At 47.6% G+C, this 24,365-nt stretch overlaps 1 protein-coding gene across 1 annotated transcript; it reads right to left on the bottom strand.

The window, feature by feature from the left end:
• Positions 1 to 23,887, bottom strand: MAVS (mitochondrial antiviral signaling protein). Its single transcript, XM_079990844.1, has 7 exons — positions 23,752 to 23,887; positions 21,673 to 21,802; positions 17,657 to 17,831; positions 16,476 to 16,720; positions 8,373 to 8,940; positions 6,274 to 6,584; positions 1 to 4,272 (listed from the first exon to the last, which is right to left on the bottom strand). Exons 2-7 carry the CDS (start codon positions 21,787 to 21,789, stop codon positions 3,604 to 3,606), a joined length of 2,085 nt encoding a protein of 694 aa, XP_079846970.1. The 5' UTR covers positions 21,790 to 21,802; positions 23,752 to 23,887; the 3' UTR covers positions 1 to 3,603.
• Positions 23,888 to 24,365: the final 478 nt, after the last annotated feature.

The following is a 24,365-nucleotide window of genomic DNA, read 5'->3' as shown; positions in this document are numbered from 1 at the left end:
GAGGGAGACACTCTTATTTATTTTATTAACAAAAAGTCTTAGTAGAACAAAAGACCCCTAAGCAATTTAACAAAGCAGGCTAAAATGTTCATTTAAAACGCCAACAGAAACGGAAACATTAAAAAGAAGCAACATAAAAAACAAATACAAAATAAAATCAGTAATTAAAAGAAAACACTAATTACACCTACTAAAATGTCAAGCCTGGGTAGGCATCCTAGAATAGGCTTTTAGCAGGCATTAAAAGCAGTACGGTGAAGGCACCCGCCTAATATCAACGGGCGGGGAGTTCCGAAGGGTAGGCTCTGCCACAATGAAAGACTGATTTCTTGCCTACAAGAAACTAATCTTATGTAGCACTCGTAGAAATGGCAGTTCTGCACATCTAAGCAGTCCAGCAGGCACATATTCTGCTGCAAGCTAGAATCAAGGCCCTGAATGACAGGGCCATGCCAGCGTCCCGTATTTCAGTTTGGTATTGCGAGAGGTATTTTGTTTTTCATTTTGTGCTTCTATGCTGCAAACCGCCCTGTGCTCTTTGGATGAAGGGCAAGAAGTATAATAAATAATAATTGTTAAGTTGTGGGTGAACATATCAGACGACAAAGCTGTTCTTCAGACAGCTCTTATTTATTCACAGGCCAGAACAGAACTGAACTGAAGGGTTCAGCCAGCCTGCTTATATAGAGCTCAACTACAAGCAACAGTAACAACTTTCTGTAACTATCCAATCACTGAACGTCACTTTCAATTCCTTATTTGCATATGTGGACCTGAGTGAAAACTATCTACAGTATCCCCCTGCTGGCCCAGGGTGAGAACTTCAGTACATAACAATAATGGGACTCCCCTCGGCCCCAGAAGGCTTCATAAGATTTCCAGATCAGGATGGCCCCTCCCTCTCAAACTGCACCCTTGCTTTCTTCAGTTCAGTAAATACTGAATTTCCCCAATTTGGACATATGCATCCTGGGGCCCTGTCAATTGCTGGTGGTGGTGGGCTGTGTGTGGAATGCATCAGTGCACCAAGATGGGGTCACGAAGCTGCCAAAAAAAGCTTTCAGCTAATTTTTGTTTTTTTAAATTACCATGAGCAAGTGGAACGAACAGCATTTAAACGAACAAGTGGGGGAGGGGGCCAGTAAGAGGAATGGTGGTGGTATCTGGCTGCCTTGGGAGACGACAGAAGAATGCTCCTTTAGCGGTGAAGTCAAACCGCAGGAGAGTTGCAGCGTATGGGAGAGGCGTGTTTTATTGCAAGCAGGACAGATGAAGGCATCCAGTTGTGCTGCTGCAGGTGCACCAGGGGGGACGGCGAGGCAGGATTTTAAAAAATGGTACAGTCTTACCTCATGTTATGTTTGCTTCATGTTACGTTTTTTCAGGTTGCGTCCCGCGGCGACCCAGAAGTACCGGAAAGGGTTACTTCCGGGTTTCGCCGCTCGCACAAAAGCAATCACGCTCTGTGCATGTGCACAAGCGCCAAATCACGCTGCGCACCTGCGCATATACGGCGCTTCAGGTTGCGGGCTTTTCATGTTGCGAACGGGCCTCCGGAACACAACCAGAGGTACCAAATCTATTTTTTCATAGAAAGGAAAACGGCAGGCCTGATAAAAAAAGAAAGAATAGGCCGTTTCTAGGAAGGGGGAAAGAGTGCAGTTGTGGGAACCATTTTGAAAAAATATTCAAAGTGCTGCTGTTAGCTTACTTTGCCCACTATGTGCCCACTGCTCCACTTTGATCTGTGGAACGGGCACTTTTATGAGTGCCACGGGTTTGTCCCATACTTTTAGCCTTTTAGTACGGCAGCATCTGTCTTCTGTACCTCCCTGCCTATTAATGCCAGGCAGGTGCCTTCGTTGTACACACACACAAATTGTATTTATTGTTACTATTATTGAATGCTTTATACCATTTTATGCAAACCGCTTTAGAGTAGGGCTGGGCGGTATCTGGTTTCCAACATCGCAATATATCACCAGCTAAACGTTGTGATAGATCGATATATCACAACGGCTGAAATAAGGATGGAGCTATGTAGAGGCATTGGCTGGCTTCACAGTCTCTCCCAGGGATAGCAAACGTACAGTTAGACATCATGATTCGCACATATTGCCAGGTCAAAAATTATGAAACCACCAGAAGACGGAAAATATGAAAACAACGAGAAGAGGCAGATATGCTTCAGAGGTCCAGACTATGGGGAGCCCGGAAAAAATTAATAATTACAATTTGGATTACAATTTGGTCTTTTTAAAATTTTAGTTTCTTGTTTTTAATTGGATTATGATGTGGATATGTTGATTGGCTGTTTTTACTGAAAAATCAGTAAAATGATTTTTTTAAAAAAAATATGAAACCAATAGTGTGGTATGGACTTGAAACCAGGTTTGGGTTATATTATCGATGCATCGCCCAGTCCTACTTCAGAGGATTTTTTAAATCAAGCAACATAATTAATATTGCAACATAAAAAATGCATTATGGCTGCCTCGCTTCTTCTCACCGATTTAGGCTTGCTGCTCTGCGGAGTCAGAGTATCATAGCCACCCCGGCTAGTGGCCATCAATAGCCCTCTCCCCCTTCATGAATTTGCCAACTACTCTTATAAGGTAAAGGTAAAGGGAACCCTGACGATTAGGTCCAGTCGCAGACGACTCTGGGGTTGCGGCACTCATCTCGCTTTACTGGCCGAGGGAGCCAGCGTACAGCTTCCAGGTCATGTGGCCAGCATGACTAAGCCGCTTCTGGCAAACCAGAGCAGCACGCAGAAATGCTGTTTACCTTCCCGCCAGACTGGTACCTATTTATCTCCTTGCACTTTGATGTGCTTTCGAACTGCTAGGTTGGCAGGAGCAGGGACCGAGCAACGGGAACTCACCCCATCGCAGGGATTTGAACCGCTGACCTTCTGATCAGCAAGTCCTAGGCTCTGTGGTTTAACCCACAGCGCCACCCAACTACTCTTGTAAAGCCACCCATATCAGGGGCCACCACTGGGAGTAGGTTACATGTGCTCCATCAAGAGAAGCCCTATTCTCTTAAGAGGTATGCCAGGGCAGAGCAGAGGAAGCGTGCAGGAAGGCAACTGGTGAACGGCGAATAATTGCCGTGAGCATCGCGCGACGCCAGTGGAGGAAGTGGATTCAAACAGAAGCAAAACTCTGCGTGGAATTGTGTTTGCATAGAATGCAAGGGGAGGGGCTACCTGTCGGGGGCAGAACCATCCCCAAAATTGGGTCACACCTGTTGCTCTGTCTCTTGCCTTTGTACAGTAGGTAACAGAGCCACTCGCAAGGCGGAGATATCTATTCACACACAGACCTTCCCCCATCAATTCTCCATCAAACGGCATTATTATTCCAGTTCAAGGAGACATTCCAGACATGAAAGAGCATTCAACGAGGGTACAGAAGAGGGTCAACAGTCTTTATGGGTCACATAAAGAGGTCCTGGGGGTCGTATTTGGCCTAGGAGTCAACTCTTGATATAGAGGCACTGAGTGAGGAGGGATGGCGATCTTAACGCTTGCCTGGGAACAAATCGATCTATTGGATGCCCAGGAATTCTTCTACTTTTCTCGCCTCCCTCCCCAGATTCCTATTTCTTCTTGTAAAGTGCAAAAGCCACCACTGCCACCACCACGGCACACCCTGCGAGGAGCCACGGATAACTGCGTGAAGTCAATGGTGCATCGCCTCTCTCGCTGCGGGGGGAATCCCTCGCACTTTCGGAGCGGGGCCTGGCGCTTTTGACCGGCCGCTGCCTGTCCTCCGAGTAGGGCAAGACCCCCGGGGATTGTTCGCCAGGGCTGCCCGGCAAACCAGGGGCTCCTTCGAGATCCACGCTAGGGCTCTCCTCCATTTTGAAGGTGAAGGTTCGGATGGAACCATCACCGTCCTGGCGGTTGCCGCGTGAAAGCTGACGGGAAGCGTCGCGGGCTCCATCACTGCCCGGAACAGCGACGTCGGCTGGACCAGAGCGTCTGTCTTCGGATGAGCTGGGATTGCTGATCATCAAAGGGTCGCTGCCCTCAGAGAAATCGCTAAAGCGAAGCCTGTCTGACCTCCCTGAATACGCAGGATTTGTCTCTTTTTCACTCAGCTGCTGATCAGGTGATCCTGCTGTGTTTACTGAATGCAGAACGCCCGGTTTGCAGGGTTCGTCGTCGTCGTGATTGGTAGAGAAGACACTGTAATCTCTGGGACGGCAAAAGACTTTGTTCGTACTCGGCCTTGAATCTCCACTCACAGCAGAGGGCTGGATCACCTGCAGGAGACAAGACAATAGGTAAGAAAAACCCACCTACACACTTCTTTGCCTGCCTTCCTCCAACCCCCCCAATGATTCACCATTCAGTACTCATCCCACAAGAGTTTTGGGTCCCTTGCAACTCTCTGATTCCATGCATTCAGATGCGGAGCACGGGATTTGTAGCACGTGGCTGGGACAGTCCAATCAGATTAATAATAATACAGTGGTATCTTAGGTTAAGAACTTAATTCATTCCAGAGGTCCGTTCTTAACCTGAAACTGTTCTTAACCTGAGGTACCACTTTAGCTAATGGGGCCTCCTGCTGCTGCCACTGCGCGATTTCTGTTCTCATCCTGAAGCAAAGTTCTTAACCCGAGGTACTATTTCTGGGTTAGCAGAGTCTGTAACCTGAAGCGTCTGTAACCCGAGGTACCACTGTAACAATAATAATAATGTGCAATCCCTGGCTTATTATTATTAGAAAACAACAACTACCAGACTTTTAGAAAACATCTGAAGGCAGCCCTGTTTAGGGAAGCTTTTAATGTTTGATGCATTACTGTATTTTAATATTCTGTTGGAAGCCGCCCAGAGTGGCTGGGGAAGCCCAGCCAGATGGGCAGGGTATAAATAAATTATTATTATTATTGTTGTTGTTGTTGTTGTTGTTGTTATCTAGTGGAAGCATCTGAGATAGCAGGACCTCTAGAGCAGGGGGAGCCAGGTTTTTTTTTAAGCTGCCACTACTGCAGAACGCAGGGGCCAAACGGCTTGCAGGAGCAGATTACTGGCAACATGTTACTCTGCTGCTAGGAGAGCTGTATTGGTTGCAAATTTGCTAGTTCAAGGCAAATCCACAAATTCACAAACAACCCGGGCCCCAAAGTGCCTTCAGGACTGTCCGATTCCTTATGCTCCACCTACACCAGGGGTAGGCAACCTAAGGCCCGGGGGAAGGATGCGGCCCAATCGCCTTCTCAATCCGGCCTGTGGACAGTCCGGGAATCAGCGTGTTTTCACATGAGTAGAATGTGTCCTTTTTTAAAAAAAAACATCTCTGGGTTATTTGTGGGGCATAGGATTCCGTTCATTTTTATTTATTTTTTTCAAAATATAGTCTGGCCCGCCACTTGGTCTGAGCGATGGTGGACCGGCCCATGGCTGAAAAAGGTTGCCGACCCCTGACCTACACCACCAAGCTCCTCTGATAGGGTGTGATGGCCTGGGAGTCTGATTCAGAGGCTGAACCGGAGGAATCCCAGCTTCACAGGAATCCCTGCCTCCAGGGCCGGCTGAGCTGGGGCAGGGTCTTGAACCCGAAGGGCCCTCACCTGTGCCGGATCCTCAGGAGCAGACACCAGCTGAATCTGCTCTGGCTCCAGAGGTGATGGCGGACCCATTGCCTGCAGGTGCTCCACTCTCAGCCCCGTCAGGGGAAGGTGAGGTTGCCTCTGGGTCCAGTAACCCTCCAGCCTCTCCTGAGCTGCAGAGGCTCAGGGCAGAGAGGCGGAGGGAACTAAGTTCTCGCAGGAGGAGTGCTCACCTTAAGGCCAGGAGAGGTGAGTCACCTGTGGGCCAGGACCGCCCTAGGCCTCAGAGGAGATAAAGGCCCGTCAGCCTAGTCCCAGGTTGCGGGAGCAACATCGTTGGTTACCTGTTCCTACCAGCACCCTGTCCTGCTTTCTGCCAGAGTTCCTGACCTCACTCCCTACCTTGGACCCCGCTTCAGCCTCGGACCACACCGCACGGTAACCCCCCGGGACCAGCACATGGGGTGCTTTTGGTGGCTCCCTACACCCCTGAGGTCTGCTTGGCCTTCCCTAGGGGATCAGGTGCCTAGTGATGGGGGCAGGTTGTTGACAGGTGAGCTGCTGTCGGTCAGAGCAGGCTAGTTGCTCAAATGGGGAGATGGACTCCTTGTTTCCCAATTTCCCTTGCCTTTCCCTTTTCGTTCCCCATGACCGGCTGCAATGCCGCCACAAGCTCCGCACCCCCAGACGTGTGGAACAGCTTACCTCCTCAGGCTCCACCTTGTAGACGGCTGTGTCAGTCAAACCCCCACCATGAATGGGAGTTTTAGACGTGTCGCTTGGAGCAGCCGAAAGCCAGGGAGACGAGTTAGGTGGGATCACGTCGGTGGAGGAGGAACCATCGAAGTCGGAAGGCGGAGGTCGACTCTGCCGTAAAGGTGTAGTGCTGGGCGTGGAGTGAGTCTGTCGTCTGTTTGAAGGGCTACTGAGGAACTGGGAGCTGCCAGAGGGAGGGCTGTCAAGAAAATCTGCTTTTGAGGGGAGGGGGGCAGCAACCTTCACAGGAATGCGGGGACCTGCATGAAAACAACACATGCAATTATTCATCAGCACATGGGATGGTGCCCATCAGGGTGGATAAAAACCAATGATTTTTTTAAAATAAAAAATAAAAAAAATCAGATTTTTTGGGTTTAAATTGGATTTTTAAAATAAAATGCTTTGGGAGGAAAAACCTTTCTATAGATGGTTTTCTATTTAAATTACATTGCAGTCGGAAGGAAATAAGGATTTGTTTTATGTTTTTCATGTGTGCTAAAACTCAGTCTGTTTAAAACAAACAAAAAAACCCACCGTTTAACCAAGTCAGTTAACAAACATGGATACATATGCTATTGTTTTAGTTAAATTGTTTAAATTGTTATTAAGGAAATGATTATTTTCCTCCTTCCTATGAAGTACAGCAGAAAAGTTGTCCAAATATAAACAGTTAACTTATGAAACCTCACTATAATTTCATAATTATCAGTCTATGTATTTCTAATAGTATAACCAAATCAGTAATTTTTGATATAACTGTAAAAACTACTCTGAAAATTTATTATTCCAAAAATGAAACCTTCATCTGGTTCTAAATATTAAGATTATACCAGCAAGAATGAGTCTTTCAGTAAAAAAAAAAAAAATGATGTAAATCAAATCTCACTGTCTAGTGATTTAAATCAAGTCTTACTGACTAGTGATTTAAATCAATTTGATTGAAATCAAATCCACCACGGTGCACATGCTATGTTTTATATGCGCAGGAAGAGCAAGTAGCCATATGGCTTTAAGACACAGAATTTGGCTCCCGGGCACCTGTGCTTTCATGGAGGAGAAGCACGCACCAAACCTGTCAAGTTTATAGTCCTCATGGTTGGGAAGACAGGACTGAGAGTGCGGCTGAAATCCTAGAATCGATGCTGATCGAGGTGGTTTCGAACAGTCAAGACAGCAGAGCTTCAGGACTTTAAAACACTGGTTCCCCCACCCAACAACTAGGGAAAAGAACAGAAAACCATGCAAAAAAGGAAGCTGTGGAAATTGTCCTGGACGCGGGTGGCGCTGTGGTGTAAATCCACCCCCATCGTCTAGCCCCGACACTGAGGTCCAGCACCAAGGGCTTCTGGCAGTTCCCTCACTGCGAGAAGCGAAGCTATAGGAAACCAGGCAGAGAGACTTCTCGGTGGTGGCACCCGCCCTGTGGAATGCCCTCCCATCAGATGTCAAAGAAATAAACAACTATCTGACATTTAGAAAACATCTGAAGACAGCCCTGTTTAGGGAAGTTTTTAATGACTGATGTTTTAATGTATTTTCAATTTTCGGTTGGAAGCTGCCCACAGTGGCTGGGGAAACCCAGCCAGATGGGCAGGGTATGTATGTATGTATGTATAAATAAATAAATAATTTTATTATTATTATTATTATTATTATTATTATTATTATTATTATTACTGCATGGGACTCAGACCTGTTGAATGGTTTCTTTCAATTTTAGGTTTCATTATTGTTTCACAAGATGTGTATGTCTTTAAAGGGCCAGAGCAAATAACATGACCTAGTTTTACAGCTGTGAAGCAATATGGTAGCTGCTGCTATGTTAATTAACCTGTTGGGTATAGTATATACCCAGAGCAGCATGTAGCTCTCTCAGTACCCTGGCGGATGGGTCACGCTTATTGATATATTGTAATTTAGTGTAAAAGGAGTTTTTGCTTTTGTTACTGAAATCTAGCAAAAGTTATTTTGCGTTCCTTGAACGTGTGGTCTCCCCAGCACGCTTTCTGCAGCGCAACTGATCTGCAAAATAACCACGTCCTTACCTCTTCCCGGGCCATTTCCAGGCAGGCAGTCTGCTGGGCTCTCTCCAAACCCCACTGGGGCAGAGGGGGCACGTCCATCTCCTTTCTCCTGGCGCCCCAGGCCTACTCCCTGCTCTGCATCGAACTGCCTTTGCAGGAGGAGAGGGCTGCCTACGTCCTCTGGACCGTCCAGCACATCCTCGTTGTGATAGCCCCGCAAGGCCTGGATCTTCTGCTCCCGCAGGGATGCCTTGTCTTCATGCCCCGAAGCCAGCGGGGAGCTGCTGTCAGGAGAGGAGTAGTAATCTTCCACTGGCTGGTTCCCAGGCGTTCCGGGATCAGGAGGGGCAGCCAGCCCTGGCAAAACGGCACTGTCGATGGGATGGTTCCTGTTCCCAAAATAGCCGTTCTTCACGCAAACAGGGCGGGGCTGGCGGCCGTCCCACTTCTGCACCGAAGGACCCGCGTCGGGCCTTGAGGATACTGGTGTGTTGCTTGGCAAACCCCCCCCAGGTGCCTCTCTAAGGCAGACTCGGCTCGGAATGGCCTGAGCATCCTCAGCAGGGGCCGCTACAACATTGCCTCTGGTCTGAAAAGAACAAATCATAGACTCATGGAATTGTACAGTTAGAAGGGAACCCCAAAGGTCTTCTAGCCCGGCCCCTCGCAATGGAGGGATCTGTTGGGCTACTGCCAGGAGACAGGGGCATTTGGCAGGCCCCCCAAGCTTGCTCCAGCCACTGGCCGGCAGCCGGACGATCTCCGGTACAGCATCAATCAATCAGCGACTTGAGCCTCAGTAGCCTTCTGAAGCTACCGAGCACGCTAATTAGAGTGAGTAAATCTCCACAACGGAAGTGGCGGACAGAGATGTGTGTAAGCATAAGCGTTTATTCAGCATAGTTCAGGAACAAAGGATAAAACATGTCGGCTTCCCTTCGTGTCCAGCAAAACAGCAGTAACACAAAAGCTACCATAGTTTTCGCTCTATTAGACACACCGGAGGATTGGACACACCTAGTTTTTAGGGGAGGAAAACAAGAAATAAGAAAGGGAATAAGAGGGAGCACGGCTCCTGGGGGCTTTTCTGGGAGGTGGGGGAAGGGACAGAGCTGCGTGCTCTGTCCCTTCCCCACCTCCCGCAAAAGCCAGGGATAGCCGCATGACGCCTCTGCAGAGGAGCGGGATGAAGGCTCCCCGCTCCCCTGCGGAGACTTCATCCCGTACAGCTTCCGAGTCATGTGGCCAGCATGAGTAAGGCGCTTCTGGCGAACCAGAGCTGCGCATGGAAACGCCGTTTACCTTCCCGTCGGAGTGGGTTAAACCACAGAGCCTAGCACTTACCGATCAAAAGGTCGGCGGTTCGAATCCCCACGACGGGGTGAGCTCCCATTGCTCGGTCCCTGCTCCTGCCCACCTAGCAGTTCGAAAGCACGTCAAAGTACAAGTAGATAAATAGGTACCACTCCGGCAGGAAGGTAAACGGCATTTCCATGCGCTGCTCTGGTTCGCCAGAAGCGGCTTAGTCATGCTGGCCACATAACCTGTACGCTGTACACCGGCTACCTCGGCCAATAAAGCAAGATGAGCGCCACAACGCCCAGAGTTGGTCATGACTGGACCTAATGGTCAGGGGTCCCTTTACCTTTACCTTTAAAGGACAGTTGTAAAAACTTAAAAACACTAGCAGGGCTGAAGTAACTCCTACAGTGTAGATAAGATGTGAGAAGATAAAATACGCGAGTGGGTTTAATAAAGGATACCATCTGAAGTCACAAGCTTGGCAGAGCAAAAAGATGTACCGTATTTTTCGCTCTATAAGATGCACTTTTCCCTCCTAAAAGGAAGGGGAAATGTGTGTGCATCTTATGGAGCGAATGCAGACTGCACAGCTGTCAGAGCTGCCCGCGGTCCCAGCTCACAAAGGACCAACGCCAGTCCGTTGTTATATACAAAAGTCTTTATTGAAACGCAGTTTCAATTTCAAAGCCGTGGCGCGCAGCTCTACGTCTTAAACTCTAGACCGCTGAAGCTCCGTCTGAATCTCCTCCCCCCAGACACCAGTTTAAGACTCTAGCCTTGCTCCACCTCTTCCTTTGCTCTTTCCTCCTCTGGGTCCGCCTGTCCGCTGGGGTCTTGCCCTTTCCAGACTCTTCTGACGCTGAGTCCCCTGAGTCTTCCCCCTCCCTCCGGCGGGCTTTAGGACCTGGTTCCCAATCCGGGTTTCCTGCTGTGCCGCGCGCCTGTACATTCGAACTTGGCGCGCGCGCCCAGCCGGCAACCTTCCTCCTGACCGTTACACTGCTCCTGTCACTGCTTCCCCCTTCGGAGAGGCTAGCTGGACCTGACTTCCCCTCCGTTCCCTCACTCTGCGATGGAGGCGTGGCCAGCCCTGATTCATCTTCTCTCCCTGCTGGAGGAGAAGCTGGTCCTGATACATGGGACTCTTCCCCCCCACTACGCTCTGGTGGAGGAGCTGGTCCTGATCTCTCGCTGCTGCTTTGGGAGTCCCCGCTGGCCCCTTGCTTCTGGTGTGTCCCCCCTGGGACCCCCCTTGCCCTGGCCATCGGCGCCCCCCTCTGGGAATCTTCTGATTCGCTGGAGAAGCTCATGGAATCTCTCGGGCCACTTTCATACTCCCCTACGCTGCCCTCAGATTCTTCCCCTTCGCTCTCCCTTTCCTCTCTCCCCTGTGCCTCTGCTCCTGAGCCCCTGACAACAGCTATCCCAGAAGCCAGAACAGCAAGAGGGATTGCTATGCAGCGGATGATCCCTCTTGCTGTTCTGGCTTCTGAGATTCAGAATATTTTTTTTCTTGTTTTCCTCCTCCAGAAACTAGGTGCGTCTTATGGTCTGGTGCGTCTTATAGAGCAAAAAATACGGTGTATGTTGTTTAAAGTATGATAAGAAAGAATATGTAAAGAAAATAATAAAAATTTATGGGGTGGGGAAGACAGTGGTGGTAGACTCTCCTTCTTTGGAAGTTTTTGAGCAGAGGTTGGATGGCCATCTGCCAGGGATGCTATAGTTGAGATTCCTGCACTGCAGGGGGTTGGACTAGATGACCTTTGGGTCCCTTCTAACTCTACGATTCTATGAAAGGCAAGGGAGGAGAAACCAATCTTAGGCTTTACCTGTTGGTTTCTGCTCTCTTCACTGTGCAGCGAAAGGCTTGTCACAAGACAATGTTTACATTCCACAGACAGCATTGCTGTTGTGTTTCCCACGGGAAAGGGGAGGCTGGATGTGACGTACACTGGTTTCCTGTTTTTCACTGTTCTCACAGTTTGATTCTCTCCGTGCTTCAGAGGAGAGAGGATGCAGTTTCTGCTCTGGCAGAGGAAAATGTTTTTCTGTAATCTACCAGCTTTGAAATGTAAATAAAGCAATATAGAGTATGGGCACGTATTCCTCATCATTCCGCTGTGCACGGACACTGCTACAAATCAACATTTTGGTTATGGGCCCAGAAGACGCAGTCATCTGAATGCCGGCAAAAGGATCGGAATGCAAAGGGACGGATCGGACGGTATCTGCGTGTCAAGATGATTGATGAGGTATGTGCTACTGCTCCGGGCAGCCTGCCAGCATCTAATTAATGGCTTTATGGCTGGACTTTGAACTTTTAAAGTCCGTTTGCCGGGAACAGGCAGCGGCTATGCCTATGCTGGGGAAATCGAAAGTAACTTTTAAAAGTGCTTTTGGGCTGAAGCAGCTGCTGATAACAGTGACGCAGCATGATTTAGGGCAGCAGAGAGAAAGCACTTTTGAACTTGCCTTTGGAATGAGGCTTGAAGCAGCAGAGATGCAGCTTGTATAAAGCAGCTTGTTTAAAGCAGCAGAGATGACGCAGAAGGCTAATGCCAGAGTCATGATGGCCCTTCAGGATGCTTGTGGGATTCCCAAGCTCAATAAGAAGAATTATACGGACTGGGTTATCTATGCAGAGGCTATTCTGCGGAAAGAGGGTCTGTTTGAAGTTATTACAGACACCCCCCCAGCTCCAGTTACAGATGCATGGAAAGCTAAAGATTCCAAAGCAAGGGGAACTCTTACATTGATAGTATCCCCAGAAAAGCTCTGTCTATTGCGTGATAAGACCTCAGCCAGAGAAATTTGGGACGCTTTGAGAGAGGCACACATGAGGACAGAAGCTGAATCTTCTATGTTTTATTTTAACAAGCTGCATAAGATGGCTAGCTGCAGAAGGCTGGCTGATGCAAGTGGGGAATCTGATGCCAATCAGCCACATGCTCAGCTCAGAGTAGCTTGTGATACTGCCATGATTCAAAATGAAGCAGATTGCCAGGGTGATAGCTGCATGGGAAAGGGGGAGTCTTCACAGACGTCATCCCAGAGTGCAGTGGAACCACCAGATGGCGCCAAAGCTTTGAAGGCAGTGAAATGCTATTCGTGTGGACGTCTAGGCCATATGAAGAGGGAATGCAAATATCCCAGGGCCAAGACAGAGCAGCGCAGCGGAAGCTCATCGCGTGGAAAAGGCCAGAGCAAAGGCAAAGGTCCGGTGTCCAGGACAACGCAGCCCAAGGCAATGGTCTCACGCTTCACTCCAAAAGTTGCAGAGGTCCAGAAGACGTCTAGATCTTTCTTCGTTGTTGATTCAGCAGCAACGCACCACATGTGCAACGATAAGCGACTGTTCGTGTCTTTTACACCGCAGGAAGGTGCGATTCACCAGGCGGATGACCACACAATTCCCAGTAAAGGCTACGGAACTGTTGTTCTTCACAGTTTGGACTTATCGATACAGAATGTACTTTATGTTCCGGATGCGAAACATAATTTGCTCAGCGTTGGACAGCTGAATGAGCGGAACATTGACGTTTCCTTTAAGAACAAAAGGTGCATCATCACAAAGAAAAATGATTATGTATTGTATGCTGAATATGTTGATCGTTTATATGTTTTATATTATGATGATGTTGTGCAGGATGACACTTGTTGCATTGCAGGTTCTAACAAATGTTTGCATGCAGAATGTATTCATGATTTTCATCGAAAATTTGGTCATTTGGGTTTTGAGGCAGTATCTAAAATGCCTGCCTTGGTTGAAGGTATGACTATTAAACCCTGCAGGTACCACATGAAGTGCAAGGCATGCGCAGCAAACAAGGTGAAAATGGCTGCGAAAGGTAAGGTGTCTAGTAGGCAAGCTACAGAACCATACCAAATTGTTCATGCTGATTTGGTTGGACCACTAGCGCCCTCTTTGGGTGGAAATAGGTACTTCATGGTTCTCATTGATGCATTTTCCAGGTATATTCATGTGTACAATCTCAAGCAGAAATCAGAGGCTTTTCCTAGGTTCAAGGAATTCTGTGCTTGGTTGGAAAATGTGCAAGGTAAGAAGGTAAAGACTCTTTTCAGTGATCGCGGAGGGGAATTCACTTCTCAGCAGTTTGAAGCTTTTCTGACTGAGAAAGGAATTCAACACGATTTGTCTGGTCCTCGCTCGCCATGGCAGAATGGACTTGCAGAACGAGCAAATCAAACATTGCTTCAAGGGTTAAAAACCTTGCTGCATGATGCAAATCTTCCAGAGAGTTATTGGGCCGAAGCTCTCTCATGTTTCACTTACAGTTATAATCGCAGGTTATCTTCAGCGATTGGTTGTACCCCCTATGAGAAGATGTTTGGCAAGAAGCCATACATCAAACACATGAAAATTTTTGGTTCTGATATGTGGGTTCACTCACCACAAAACTCCAAGTTAGACAAGCGTGGTTTGCATGGTATCTTTCTAGGTTATGAGAAAGGTTCTTACAGAATAAGGATGACTGACTCTAAGACAATTAAGCTCACAAGAAGTGTTGAGTACAATGCCAAGTGGGGGGAGAATGTGGGAATTTTCCAATGTTATCCTGATGACAGTGATGAGACTGAGGATAGTCAAAAGCAACCACAGCCACCCACACCCACTGATGAAAGTTCTGATTCTGAGTCTGAAACTGAATCAGGTGATTCAGAGGATTTCAAGAGTGCGAAAGCCTCTGTGCGACCCTCTGAAAGCTCTGGTCAAGAATTGGAGGAACCATTGTTCACAATAGGTCGCTTTTCTCCTAAGAAGGAAGAGGAGAGTGTTGAAGACCTAAGGCTAATTCGCAGGTCACAAAGAGCCACAAAAGGCAGACCTCCAAAGAGATTTGCTGATGAGTTTGCCAAGATAGCAGTAACAGCTGTTAAAAGCTCCAAGAAGGTATTTGAACCTTCAAGTTTCCAAGAAATCCAGGATTTGGATTCAAAGGAAGCTGAACCATGGTTAAATGCCATGAAGGCTGAGCTTGATTCCTTGGAAAGGAACAAAACATGGGAACTTGTTCCAGTAGTTCCAGGAATGAAACTGCTTGGAAGCAAGTGGGTCTTCAAAGCGAAGACTGATCAAAATGGCAAGATAGTCAGACACAAAGCCAGATTGGTAGCCAGAGGTTTTGCACAGGTACCAGGTGAAGACTATCACGAGACCTACTCACCCACAGTGAGGTATGAGAGCATTAGGCTTATGCTCAAGCTAGCTGCAGAGGAGAATTTACACATTAGTCACCACGATGTGAATACAGCTTTTCTGTACGGATCTCTAGATGAATCACTTTATATGCTTCCACCTGATGGCGTACAGGTAAAACAGGGATTTGTTTGTGCTCTGAAAAAGTCCCTTTATGGTCTCAAACAAAGTGCACGGTGTTGGCACACAAAACTTACTGAAGTATTGTTTTCTCTAGGTTTTAAGCAAGGGAAAGCTGATCCATGTGTATTTGTCAAAGAGGAGGGGCAAAAGAAACTGTATTGTTTGTTTTATGTTGATGATTTATTATTCTTTTGGGAAGATGTCACAATGTACAATAACGCCCTAGCTCAACTGAAAGAACGCTTTGACATGAAAGATCTTGGTGAGGTAAACAACTACCTATCTCTGGAAATAGAGAGAGATCAAGATGGTAACATTCTAGTACACCAGTCACAGAAAATTGCTGATGTGTTAGGCAAACTAAACCTGATGGATGCTAACCCTGTAGACACACCGATGACAACAGGTTATCAGGTAGATGACACTGAAGAAGCATTTTCTGACACTACACTGTACAGAAGTGTGCTAGGCAAGCTAAACTTCATTGCCAGATGTTCAAGACCAGACATTGCTGTTAGCTGTAATTTGCTGAGCAGACAAGTCAACAATCCTACTGTTAAGGATTGGAAAGCTATGAAACGCATAGCGCGGTATTTGAAAGGCACTATGCATTACAGACTGAGATTTAACAATCAGAAGTCTGGTGGTCTTGAGATATTTGCAGATGCAAGTTTTGGAAGTGACACCACAGACAGGAAAAGTACGTCTGGAGTTTGCTATATGTACAATCAGGGTCTATTTGATTGGTCATGCAAGAAGCAAACAACAGTTAGCTTAAGTACTTGTGAAGCTGAACTGAATGCACTGTCTTATTCACTTAAGGATTGTGAATGGTTGTTACAATTGTGCAAAGACATGAAAATTCCTGTCAAATGTCCAATCCAGGTTTACCAGGACAACAAAGCATGTTTGGCTTTGCTGAATTCTGAAGGTTGTAAGCAAAGCACGAAGCACTTGCAATTGAAGTTGCAACATGCTAGGGAACGTATTCAGAAGGGACTCGTAACGGTGTCCTATATGCCAGGTAATGAAATTCCTGCTGATGTATTGTCCAAGATTGTATCAAGGGATCAACACTGTACCTATGTGCAGAAGTTGAGTTTGTACTGATATTGTACGAACACGCTGCCCAGTGGTGTTCACAGAAAGGGGGAGGATGTTGGTTTCTGCTCTCTTCACTGTGCAGCGAAAGGCTTGTCACAAGACAATGTTTACATTCCACAGACAGCATTGCTGTTGTGTTTCCCACGGGAAAGGGGAGGCTGGATGTGACGTACACTGGTTTCCTGTTTTTCACTGTTCTCACAGTTTGATTCTCTCCGTGCTTCAGAGGAGAGAGGATGCAGTTTCTGCTCTGGCAGAGGAAAATGTTTTTCTGTAATCTACCAGCTTTGAAATGTAAATAAAGCAATATAGAGTATGGGCACGTATTCCTCATCATTCCGCTGTGCACGGACACTGCTACAAATCAACATTACCTCAGGGCTCCGAGGGAGACGTTCAGTTTCTTGAACAGGAGTGCTGTAATCAGGCATGTCTTCAGAGGCTGCATTAGTGGCGAAGTGGGATGGGTCTGAGACGCCTGTGGGCAACGGGGGCTGGACTCCACTACAGACTGGCAGGGGCACGTCAGAAGAGGGTGGGCTGGGATTCACGGCTGGCACCTGGGAGCTATTCACCACAGCTGGTGAGGCAGCAACTGCCGGCACATTGCTTCGAGGGGCTGGAGGAGGAAGGCACACCAGCAGCACAGAGGTTAATTTCTTTTTCCTTTCTTTCCAAATAGCGATTACTGAATTTTAATAGCAAACAGGATTTAAAAATAAAATAGAAAGAAAGAAAGAAGAGAAAAGTTGTCACAGTTGCCAATAAGGAATTACAGTGAAGAAGAAGAAGAGTTTGGATTTGATATCCCGCCTTTCACTCCCTTTAAGGAGTCTCCAAGCGGCTAACATTCTCCTTTCCCTTCCTCCCCCACAACAAACACTCTGTGAGGTGAGTGGGGCTGAGAGACTTCAGAGAAGTGTGACTGGCCCAAGGTCACCCAGCAGCTGCATGTGGAGCAGCAGGGAAGCGAACTCGGTTCACCAGATTACGAGACTACCGCTCTTAACCACTACACCACACTGGCTCTCAGTGCTACCTCAGGTTAAGAACTTAATTCGTTCCGGAGGTCCATTCTTAACCTGAGGTACCACTTTAGCTAATGGGGCCTCCCGCTGCCGCCACACGATTTCTGTTCTCATCCTGAAGCAAAGTTCTTAACCCGAGGTACTATTTCTGGGTTAGCGGAGTCTGTAACCTGAAGCGTCTGTAACCTGAAGCGTCTGTAACCTGAAGCGTCTGTAACCCGAGGTACCACTGTATAGGGTACAGCTATGTGATTTACAGAGTCAATAATAAAACAATCCAAGAGGAAAAGGATATGTGGTCTATTATTACACGGGGTTCTATGGTCTAGACTCTAAATCAAAACAACTGCAATTTTTTTGCTCCCGGAAAAGAAGACCACCAATTTACACATTCATTCATTTGGATTATATACTGCCCTTTTGCAAAGCTGACGATCTCCATTATTGCTCTTAAGAAGCAAAATAATAATAATAATAATAATAATAATAATAATAAATTAAATGCAAAAGGCGGAAGGGCAACTTACGGAGCCGCCAACGGTCGTAAACTTCCCTGATTTCATTTGCCAGCTCGCTTTGGTTCTGGTCCTCGAGAGCGTTGATGAGGAGCGTCACCCAGCCCCTCCTCATCCGGAGGTGCTGAAACAGCTCCGACACAGTCAGGTCGTTCCCTCGCATTAAGCATTCACTTTTAATTTCTTGCTGCGGAAATGGGGGACATGAAAATGCAAAGCTCAGGAACGAGGGGGTGGGGGGAGAAAGAGAGACAGAACAGCATCACCGAAGCCCTGGGAAGGTTTAAAATTGGGATTCCCATGACAACATGCTAGCAAGTCCCCAGCTTGGTCTCCAGCCAGCATCTCCAGACCAGAGCTCTCAACGTGGAGTTGGATGGATGCATGTGAGAAGTGCTGTTCTGGATCCGGCCAAAGGCCCATACAGCCCAGTATCCTGTTCTCACAGTGGCCAGCCAGATGCCTTTGGAAAGCCCAAATGTCAGACCCGAGGGCGACAGCAACCGGTATCCAGGAGGCAAATTGCTTCCGACACAGTCGCTATTGCTAGCTTCCTCCATGAATCTGTCTAAGCCTCTTTGAAAGCCGTCCAAGTTGTGGCCGTTGCTATGTCTCAGAAAGCCACAGGAATGGTTTAGACATGCCTGTCCCACGGTTAAGAAAAACCCTCCCACAATTAACTGTCAAATAGCTACGGTAATAATGAGAATCACAGGTTTGCAACGTAATTTGGGTGCCTGCATAAGCACAGACACACCTGCTACCTTGCGATACCCAGATACAACTGCTTCAAAACAAGTCTGTGCTGCTGATGGGGAAGCCTGAGCTGAACAGAATGAAAAGGTAATGTATCAATACATCACACGGGACTGGTTTGAGGGCTAGAGCACGATGGCGCCTTCACCCAGTGGCATATCGCAAGTGGAGGGTGAAACTTCCACCACTCATGAGTTTCTCTGCCACCAGTGCCCAGCTGTGGAGACAGAGCGTTGCCGTCACGGGTTGCAAGTCCAGGTATGTATTTTAGGGCACTGTTTTGTGAAGTATTCTCTACATTTCCCCCATGCTTTTTGAAACTCTTGTCTAGTGTGATCTCTAATTGCCTCTGTTAATCTAGCCAGTTCAATATACTCTAACAGTTTATCTTGCCATTTCTTTTTTGTTGGCACAGTTCCTTTTTTTCCAGTTTTTAGCAATTAGGATCCTTGCCGCTCCTGTGGCATAGAGGAATATTTTCTGATCCTCTCTTGCTATACCTGTGTCCGTTATCCCTAGTAGAAAAGCTTCTGTATTTTTCATAAAGTTATACGTAAAACATTTTTTTAAGCTCGTCATACACTGTGTTCCACTGTGTTTGGAAGACCTCCCTGACAGTGAACACAGACGGGGAAGACTTCCTGTCATACCTGCTCTGGAGCATCCTACCCCTGTGTGTGACCAAGTAGAAGGACGTGACCCTAGCAGACCCTCTAAAGGTGCTAGTCATGCAACCATCTCCCTCTCTTGCTCTTTTGGCCCTTTGGCTCTTGCACCTGCTCTTTTGCCATCTTCCTTCTGCTGGTTCTTAGCCAGCAGCACATGGCTCATCCTTACAGAGGATGGAAGCTACAAGGTGGAAAGTCTGAGGCCTAGCTCAGACTTCTTTTCTCTACACATGTACCTGCAACTACAAGATAAAGGCTGCCTTCAGGACAATACTGTGAACTGAATGTAAGTAAACTTCACCATTCCTTTTAAAAGAAGACTGTCGTGCCATTATTGTTTTTAAGAGGGAACTATCCATTCTGGACAAGCCAGACTGGATTGCTCAACTCAAATGATTCTAACGAATCAATCAATCAACTTGTTTCCAGCAATGTGCAAAGGGAATGTGCTCTGCTACTAGCTCACATGCCTAAGTGAGGAAGCCTATAGCTCAGCTTCTAATACCATCCTTCCAGACATTCTTATCAAAAAGCTGATGGAACTAGACCTTTCTTCTACCATGTGTGACTGGATTAAAGACTTTCTGAGGGATCAGACACAAAAAGTGAGGATTGGGCCTGTTACATCTACCTCCCTGAAGCTCAGCACTGGCACCCCACAGGGATGTGTGATGAGTCCCTACCTGTACTCATTGTATACATATGGCTGTATTTCATCTGCTCCATCTACTGCAGTTATTAAGTTTGCAGATGATACTACCATAATGGGTCTAATTACAGTGGAGATGAATCAGCGTACAGAGGGGAGGTTCAAAAAGTATCTACATGGTGCCTAGAGAATAACTTGCACCTAAATATTAGCAGGGACGCAGGTGGTGCTGTGGGTAAAACCTCAGTGCCTAGGACTTGCTGATTGTAAGGTCGGCGGTTCGAATCCCCGCGGCGGGGTGAGCTCCCTTCATTCGGTCCCAGCTCCTGCCCACCTAGGAGTTCGAAAGCACCCTTAAGTGCAAGTAGATAAATAGGTACCGCTGTATACCGGGAAGGTAAACGGCGTTTCTGTGTGCGGTGCTGGTGCTGGCTCGCCAGAGCAGCTTCGTCACGCTGGCCACGTGACCCGGAAGTGTCTTCGGATGGCGCCGGCACCCGGCCTCTTGAGCAAGATGAGCGTGCAACCCTAGAGTCGGACACGACTGGCCCGTACCGGCAGGGGTACCCTTACCTTTACCTTTAAATATTAGCAAGACAAATGAGATGGTGTTGGACTTGCAGAGGAAGAGAGGGGAACTAGCCCCATTGTATATTGGGGGGGTTGTGTGGAGAGAGTCTCTTCCTTTAAATTCCTGGGAGTTTACCTTAGTGAAGACCTCACTTGGAAAAACAATATAACTTAGGTGGTTAGGAAGGCCCAACATAGACTCCATTTACTCAGGGTCTTGCGAAAAAACAATGTTAAACAACAATTGATGACCTCCTTCTACCGGTCCACAACAGAAAGTGTCCTCTCATATTGTATCACAGTGTGGTACGTTGGCTTGACAGCCACGGACAGAAAGTCTTTACAGAGGGTGGTGAACAAGCACATGATATCATGGGCTGTCCCCTGAGCCCGCTAGATGACATTGCAAGGAATCGATGTCTTAGGAGAACGAGAAAAATTCTCAGCGACAATTCACACCCCGGCTGGCACCTCTTTAATCTTCTACCCTCGGGCAGGAGATATAGAAGTATAATCAGTCATACCAACAAGCTAAAACCAGTTTCTGTCCGTGAGCTGTTAGGCTGCTGAACAGAAAATAATATAGTGCAACTGACTTTCAGGGTTGGTGTGTTGTGCGACAAGCACACAGAGTGCAATGAGATTGAGTGTTTGTGAGGAGGGGAGGCTCGGTTCATTTCATTGTACTGTACATTGACAATAAAGGTATTATTATTATATATTTAATCAATATATCCTTGTCAGCATCGCCTATGAGCCAGTGCCACCAACTGGACTCATCCACTTCAGCCCCGACTGGGCTAGGCGAGCTGGGTAGCACTTCCAGAGACCACCTTCTGCACAGGAACAGGTCAAAGTGCTGTGGACTCACAGCTTAGAGTTGTGAGCACCGGATTCACTTCCACAATACAGTCGTCGCACAGCAGAGTATAGCAGAGTCTAGCAGAGCATAAACGACTGAGAGCAGCTCTGTAGAATATCTTCTTTATTCTATCTACAACTATAATACACAACTATATACAGAGCTAAATGAGGTCTAAACAAAAAATGCTGAACTGCACTGAGTGTCTGCAGCTGCTCTTAGCAGCAACCTTATCTATACACACGATCTCTCTCTAACACTCAGTCTCTCCCCCCCCCCCACTTTGATGTGAGGCTGGAGCGGAATAAGTAGAGAGCAGAAACCGCCCCATCCTCTCTGGAGAATCAGCAGAGAACATCAGCAGATTCTTGGATATGGGAGGGGTGAAATCCCCTCAATCCTCTCCTATTATCCACAACATTCCCACATCCTAAAGACACTACCCTGGACATACTCTCAAGGGGCAGCTCCCCAGTCCAAACACTGGCACCAACAAGAGCAGGGAAATCAGGGGGAAAGTTACCTTGTCTATTTCAGTGAGGCAGCTGAGATAGTCCAGCATCTGAAGGACACGGATGCATCGGAAGTTGCACTGGTGGGCCCTGATATATTCCTCCACTTTATCCTCAGCAAACCCCATGTTCAGTCAGCACCTAGAACCAGGAGAATCACAGACAGAACTGTAGAGTTGGGAAAGGCCACAATATGATATGATAATGATACGATAATCTTTATTGTCATTGTCCCATACAGAACAACGAAATTGAAAAAAATCTACATCAGACATTCAAAAACCAACATGCCTGCCATGCCAGCCTGGTTAACCCCCTAAAAACTCTGATACCCTATAAGTAAATACAATATACTCCCATAGAGACTACCTTAAAAGGTAAAGGGACCCCTGACCATTAGGTCCAGTCGTGACCGACTCTGGGGTTGCGGCGCTCATCTCACTTTATTAGCCCAAGGAGCCGGTGTACAGCTTCCGGATCATGTGGCCAGCATGACTAAACCGCTTCTGGCAAACCAGAGCAGCGCACGGAAATGCCGTTTACCTTCCCGCCAGAGCGGTACCCATTTCTCTACTTGCACTTTGACGTGCTTTTGAACTGCTTAGAGATACTGCTTTGAGACTATCTTACAGTGTGTTTAAACCAAAATCGCATCTGGATAGAAACTGTTTCTCAGGCAGCTAGTCCTAGTCTTTATAACCCTGTACCTTCTTTCCAGAAGGCAGAAGCTGAAAGAGATCATTTCCGGGGTGTCATCTAGTCCAACCCCCCACTTTGTCCAATGTGGGACTCAAATCAAGAACTCTGGGATTTAGAGTGTCGTGCTCCAGCAACTGAGCTATCTTTGAAAGAAGCTGCTCATATTTCACAAAGGGGCTCCAGATTGCAGCAGGAGATGGGCAGGGGCTGTCCAAAAGGCAGTGTTAGAAACTCAGATATACAAGCTAGGCGCCAAATGGCTCCTTAAACCAAGGTTGCAGTCGCCAAAACGGAATGTCTAGTCGCCATTTTCGGACAAGACGGATCTCAAGTCTTCTTTTTAAAAATGATGGACCGGTTGTGATTTGCTTCTCAGTTAAACATCTGGCTAGTTCAAATGACAACCTTGAGCTAAGTTAAGAACTTTGATCTTCACTCCTGGGGCAAGTTCTGGGACCTCTGGAACTTCTCACCACTGGGTGGAGCAGGGGCATGTAACAGTTTATTTGCAATGCTAGAAAAGAAATCATCCGGAAAGCTTCACAAATTCTGCCCCCACCTCCAGGAAGTGGAAGAAAAGAGAAATGCAATTCCCAGCAGTTTGGGGGTTTGTTTGTTTTTTAAAGAACAGTTAGTTAGACCCAAAATAAGTACAGTTCAAGCAGACAGAGAAAATCGAGGTTTTTCTTATGCACGGACTTCAATTTGAGACATCCAGATGGAGCCTGTGCTTGCTGGCATTCTGGTTAGAACGTCCCAGTTACGGTACTGGGAATAACTATTTCCTGCACGCGCAATCGGGAATACCTCTCTGCCCATTTCTCTGCAAGCAATATATACACCCGCCGCATTATGCAAGATAGGTAAAGGCACATCCCCGTTGCTATCTTCCCAGTGCAGCGCGAACTTATGTCTACTCAGAAGTAAGTCTACCGAGTCCTTCGGCACTTGCTCCCAGGTTCGGGTTGCATCCTGAGCCACGCTTTGAGTTGAATGCGGGTGGGTGAGGTGAGAGGTAGAAGTCAGCCAGGACCCTGGGAGGGGTTAATGACCCGCGGTCGCCCGAACAGGCCTCTTATCTATTCCCACGCCCCCGTCTCGCTGGAAATCCCCGCTGGAAATTCCCAATGTCGAAAAACGCAAACAGGCTCCTTGCATTAGCCCCACTGCAGCGCACTGCATATCCACAGCGGAAAGTGGGGATGCATGACGGGGCAGGAAACCCCCGCTCTCTTGTCTTAGGCCCTGCCCGGCAAAGTGAGCCCGGAAGAGAGGAAAGTGGGAGTTTCTATATGGCGGGGCCAAAAAAATAAAAATAAATCCGAAAACTCTCCAAGTCGAGGAAAGGGTTGCATGCAGAGGAAGGCGGCTCGGCACGCCTCTTTCCTTACCTGGTCTCCACGCGCTTCCAGAGGAAGAATCCGGATTCAGAAGAAAGGAAGTGCAGGCGCTGGGAAGTAAGCAGCAGGCGACTCAGCAAGAACAGTTGCCTAAGGCCGGCCCTCGGCGGCGCGCGCAGATTCCCGGGGATCGTTCTAAGCCCGCCCCGCGCCTGCCTCCGATTGGTCGCTCGGCTTCCGCTCTGCGCTGCTTGTCAAATCCGTTTGGAATGTTGTTATTTAGCCGTTTAGTCGTGTCCGACTCTTCGTGACCCCCTGGACCAGAGCACGCCAGGCACTCCTGTCTTCCACTGCCTCCCGCAGTTTGGTCAGACTCATGCTGGTAGCTTCGAGAACACTGTCCCACCATCTCATCCTCCGTCATCCCCTTCTCCTTGTGCCCTCCATCTTTCCCAACATCAGGGTCTTTTCCAGGGAGTCTTCTCTTCTCATGAGGTGGCCAAAGTATTGGAGCCTCAGCTTCAGGATCCGTCCTTCCAGTGAGCACTCAGGGCTGATTTCCTTCAGAATGGATCGGTTTGATCTTCTTGCAGTCCATGGGACTCTCAAGAGTCTCCTCCAGCACCATAATTCAAAATTCAAAGCATCAGTTCTTCGGCAATCAA

The sequence above is a fragment of the Podarcis cretensis genome, assembly GCF_951804945.1.
Source record: "Podarcis cretensis genome assembly, chromosome: 9".
Taxonomy (NCBI): domain Eukaryota; kingdom Metazoa; phylum Chordata; class Lepidosauria; order Squamata; family Lacertidae; genus Podarcis; species Podarcis cretensis.
Note: the sequence above shows the minus strand (reverse complement) of the source record. Positions and strands in the feature narration are given on the sequence as shown.

Coding starts and splice junctions, on each gene's coding strand:
- MAVS (XM_079990844.1), bottom strand. CDS start 21,789: ATGGGGTTTGCTGAGGATAAAGTGGAGGAATATATCAGGGCCCACCAG. Junction 17,832..21,672: donor GCCTCACTGAAATAGACAAG/GTAACTTTCCCC, acceptor CCATTTCCGCAG/CAAGAAATTAAAAGTGAATG. Junction 16,721..17,656: donor TTACGACCGTTGGCGGCTCC/GTAAGTTGCCCT, acceptor TTCCTCCTCCAG/CCCCTCGAAGCAATGTGCCG.